The 4,828-nt window shown below is 43.4% G+C and overlaps 1 protein-coding gene across 1 annotated transcript; it reads left to right on the top strand.

The window, feature by feature from the left end:
- The first annotated feature begins 1,235 nt into the window (after positions 1-1,235).
- On the top strand, positions 1,236-3,459 carry LOC147965286 (uncharacterized). Its single transcript, XM_087526746.1, has 3 exons — positions 1,236-1,807; positions 2,495-2,571; positions 3,066-3,459. Exons 1-3 carry the CDS (start codon positions 1,399-1,401, stop codon positions 3,129-3,131), a joined length of 552 nt encoding a protein of 183 aa, XP_087382872.1. The 5' UTR covers positions 1,236-1,398; the 3' UTR covers positions 3,132-3,459.
- The last annotated feature ends 1,369 nt before the right edge of the window (positions 3,460-4,828 follow it).

The following is a 4,828-nucleotide window of genomic DNA, read 5'->3' on the forward strand; positions in this document are numbered from 1 at the left end:
ATATACCTAGAAATAATTTTTGGAAAAAATAAATAGCAAACTATGAGGCAGCTGCAGTTCAAATTTGACCCGCTTCCTACTAAATCAGCAGAAATTTATCTTTTTCACAAGAGGTGGATCAAAACTTTTGACACCCAACCATTTGGTCAATTGTGCATTAAATATGTCCTAGTATTTTAGAAAATTGATTTGGTACAATTTTGCAGTAAATATTTGGTAGGTCCTTCACAAAAAAGCTCATTTTGGGCACTCAAAAAATGGAAAATGATTTTTTCGTGCAAAGAAAATGATAACTTTCTTATGAAACATTGTTTTTCATTCCAAGATGCACCCTTGTGCATAATATGAGATCATTTGAACAAACTATGCCATGAATGTGGCCATAAGATTGATCATTTGGCTTGAAAGCCATGAATCTTCACGCACGATAGCTCATTTCTGAGAACACTTCTTTAAAATAATTTTCGTAATACAAGTTTATTATTTTTTCTGGTAACTTGGTCACATATAACGACACAATGCAAAGTTTTTCCAATTTTCTGATTTTTTAATTTTTTATGCCTGTTTGAAAATGCGGTCAAAACGGCGGGCTTGACCGTTTCTAGCTAGTGGTTGAATCTTGGAAAACTTTTGATATTTCTCTGATTAAATAGATACCTATGTACCTAGGAATAATTTTGGAAAAACTAAAGAGCAAACTATGAGGCAGCTGTAGTTCAAATTTGACCCGCTTCCTGGTGAATGAGCGGAAATTTGTCTTTTTAACGAGAGGTGGATCAAAACTTTTGACACCCAACCATTTGGTCAATTGTGCATTAAACATGGCCTAGTATTTTCTAAATTGATTTGGTCCAATTTTATAACAATTATTTGGTTGGTCCTTCACAAAAAAACTCATTTTGGACACTCGAAAAATGATTAAAAATAAGTACAAAGATCAGAAATGTATACAAATGAGTGCGCATCCATAAAATGTGGTCTAACTTGAGTGAAAATTGATGCCCTTTTGCAAAATATTTTTGATAGCTTCTTCACAAAATAGCTTTATCTCTAGTACTTGGAAATTATTTTAAATCACAGATTGTCGGACCAACCAGAACACTTCTCACGGATCACCCCACTCCATCTGATCTGAACCGTCCACACCAGGCGGATCCAACGTCTCTCACTCACCTCTCAGGAGGCCAACCCAAACCCTAGCAACCCGCGGTCGCGTCTCTCACCCCTCTCCCCGAGAACACACCCGCCGGCCCCTCTCCCAGATCCAGATCGACGACGGCGTCCCTTCGTCGCCGCCCCCTCCTTCCCCATCCATATCTCCTGCTCCCCACCCCGTCGGCGCTCTCACCCACCCATCGGCGGCCTCGCTCCCAAAATCTACTCTCTTCACCGCCGCCGATGCCCCACCACCATCCCCCTCCCCTCACCTGCCCCCACCTTCTCTCCCTCACCCACTCCCATCCACCGCGGCCATGGTTTTGGAATCTCTCCGGGCGGATTCCTCTGCGCCGACGAGGAGCCGAGATCCGCGCTCCCCCAACGACCATGCCGGTGGCGCAAGACCCCGTGGGCACGGGCGCGGGCGCGGACACGGCCTCCTCCCGCAGGAACCTCCGCCGCCACATGAAGTCCTCCTCCGCCAAGGCCAACGCCAAGGCCGTGGCGGCCCCCGTGGTGCCCGCCCCGGTCCCAGCGCCGCCAGCGCCGTTGCAACGCCTCTTCGACACCAGACGCGAGGTCTTCGCCACCTCCTCTCCCGGCTTCGTCCCGCCGCCCAATGTCGTCGTCCGCCTCGCCGCAATCCTTAGTAAGCATCCCCTCTGCTTCCGTTCCTCGCTGCTGCTACTGGTAATCACTCTGGTATTACAAGCCTTTTAGGTGATACATCGTCAACAAAACATGCTAAGCTTGCCTATTCGATGCACATGCTTAGGCACAATCGTTAGGACCGGGCTCCGCGCGGCAAGACACGCTGCAGGTCTAGTACAACATGAGGTCTAGTACAACATGACAGTCATAAAGTTGCATTATTTAGCCACTTGTTGGGTAGGATATATCCAAATGTGATCAGTATAGGAACCAGGGTCCCCTAATTGCTAGCAAAACTTGTGTAATGAGCTCTTGTTACCTTCTACTAATGTTTAGTCTTGTTTTTTTAGTACTTCTGTATTGGTATCCAGAAATAAAATTCATATGTTTCTATATATGTTCTATTAGATAAGTATGTCAATACATAACTAGTAATGTAAATGGTGTGACGCGGTTCTAAACAAAAATGCAAATAGCTTGTGAATGTCAATCTCATGTGAGTCAGTCAATGAACTTACTATATTAGTCTCTTAGACCAATACATGCTTTTCTGTAACTTTAGATATTTTCCAGAATAGTTTTCTTGGTCCTTCATATCTAAAGCTTGCATGTATTATAGAAGCTCTACTTTATGCTAATACTTGCTTGTGTAACATTTTTCATGGCATACTTCTAAATGGACAAGTACGTGCGACGTCCAGCGTCAATGATGATGCGGACCATATGTTCAACTACAGTCCCATCCATTGCATCGACACAAAGGTATGCACTCTGTCTTGCTGAACAGATATGGGCCTGATGCTTGATGTCCTTATGCCTGATGCATGTATCATGTGACATACACATAATTAACTTTGACTTAGTTGCTCTGTTACAACAGATGGCAAGATGAATAGCTAGTGTCTGTTTAATTCAATCATGCACATGGAAGTTTAATAGGTACTATTGATTGAATATGAATGTTATTCCATATACTCAAATGGAACTTCGATCTGCTGTAACTTTGAATGATGGTTTTTAAACCTTGTCGTGTATGTGAAACATTCCATGCTCGTTTGCTGCTAAGTTTGTCATATGTGCCAATTCAATTCCCAATTTTGATGAATAGCCATATTCTGGATAAGTAGAATGATCTGGTTAATAATAATAATAATAATAAGTAGAATGATAATATAATGGTGTATCTTTACTTTTTATTTTAAAAGTACTATGTATTCTATCAGTGACATACCTTTTGTTCTTTTTTGAATGCTCAGATGTTTTGCATCAGCCTGTCATTGCTAAGGGAGAAGCGGGACTTGGAGAAGAAATCTTTCCATTAAGCAGATTACATGTTTGGTTGCTGCGAAGTACTAGATAGGCTAGTTCTATTTTTTTTCACGATCCTGGAGTATTTCAGCAGCGCCATGCAAATGCAGTAGCGTTAGGTTTCTGATTCACCTTTTGTAAAAACTTAGTTAGCCCCCAGTCAGTCAGCAGTAGCTCAGCCAGCCAGCCAGCCTCAAATAGTATTGCTGGAATGAATGGTTGTAATATAATAACATTGCATGTTACTTTGAAAATGTATCAGAACTGGGCTAGGCCCAAGATAGCTTGTGGTGTGATGTGTTGTAATGTCAATGGCATAATAATTTTTTTGGATTGGATCAATTTTTTCGGAACTGGGCTAGGACCAAGTTATATTGGACAATTATTTTTGAGGGAAAAACATGAGAGGCCCAGCAAAGAAATGGCCCAGAAAAATACATGATCAAAAAGAAAATCTGCTGTTAAAAGGGCCACACAAAGAAATCAATAAGACTGAATTGTTGGGCCAGACCCATGTACTAATAAAAGCACAGGAAAAAAATACATTAAAAAGGCTGAATTGTTGGGCTCGGCCCATGTAAAACACCTAATCGGAGCGGGCTGAATCTTGTCAGTGAACTTTTCAATTGGTCGCAATTTTGCCACGTCAGATTGCCACGTCGGATCCGACGTGGCCTGGGCAGACAACCAGTGACCAAAACAAAAGGTCATGGGTTCAACGACCTTCTGTTTTGGTCATAAACGTCTACGACCTTCTCACAGAGAAGGTCGTTAATTTCAGTTTACGACCGCCAGCTTTTTCCCTTCTATTTTTGGTCACAAAAAGGTCATAAATGAAAAACTATGACTTTTCAGCGGCCAATAGTGAGGGTCACAAGTTGACATATTTCTTGTAGTGGGTGCGGGAGCGGGCAGCGGCGCGAGACGTGGAGCGGCGGGCGGGCGGCCACCGGCGTGGCGCACGCGGCGGGGGGCATGGGGGCAGACGGACGGAGGAGAGGAGGTGGAAGGGAGGCCGGCTGCGAGTGTGTTGGGAGAGGAGAGGAGGTTGGGGATCTGGATCGGGCTGCATGGTGTTTTTTTTTTGAGACAGACGGTGGGTGGGTGGTGTGGGACGGTCCGGGTGGGAGATGGTGGTTGGGTGGGAGTGTGGATCGGGCAGGGGTGGACACACTTAGTAGCAGCATCAGTTTTATACCACTCGCTACTATTATGGCCTATCCCGGGGGCATTGTTGGAGACCATTTAGTAGCAGCGCGTGTTTATACCCGTCGCTACTACTATCAACTTAGTAGGAGTGCGGTTTTTATACCCCTCGCTACTACTAGTTAGCAGTAGCGCCCATTTTTAAACCACGCTACTGATAAACTTATGTGTATAAGGTTTTCCCTAGTAGTGTTACTAGGAAATTCTTTTTCATGAAGCTTTCTACTAAACTTGGAAAAATTAAACTCATGAGACTCATCTCCAAAGCTAACGCCGACAGTTTGTTTCTCACAATCTATTTTAACGTTAACTGTGTTCAAGGTCTACCAAACATAATGGGACAAAATCATCTTGTGGGGAACCGAGAATAAGAAAATCTGTAGGGTATTTTATTTTCCCACACAAGACTTCAACATCTCTAACAATCCCAAGTGGTGTGATGGTGTCTCTATTAGCAAGTTTAATAATGGCATCTATTTCTTCTATTTCAGCGGGTGTTATGTCA

This window comes from Triticum urartu, chromosome 6A (genome assembly GCF_056163025.1).
Source record: "Triticum urartu cultivar PI428250 chromosome 6A, HENAU_Tu73, whole genome shotgun sequence".
Classification (NCBI taxonomy): Eukaryota; Viridiplantae; Streptophyta; class Magnoliopsida; order Poales; family Poaceae; genus Triticum; species Triticum urartu.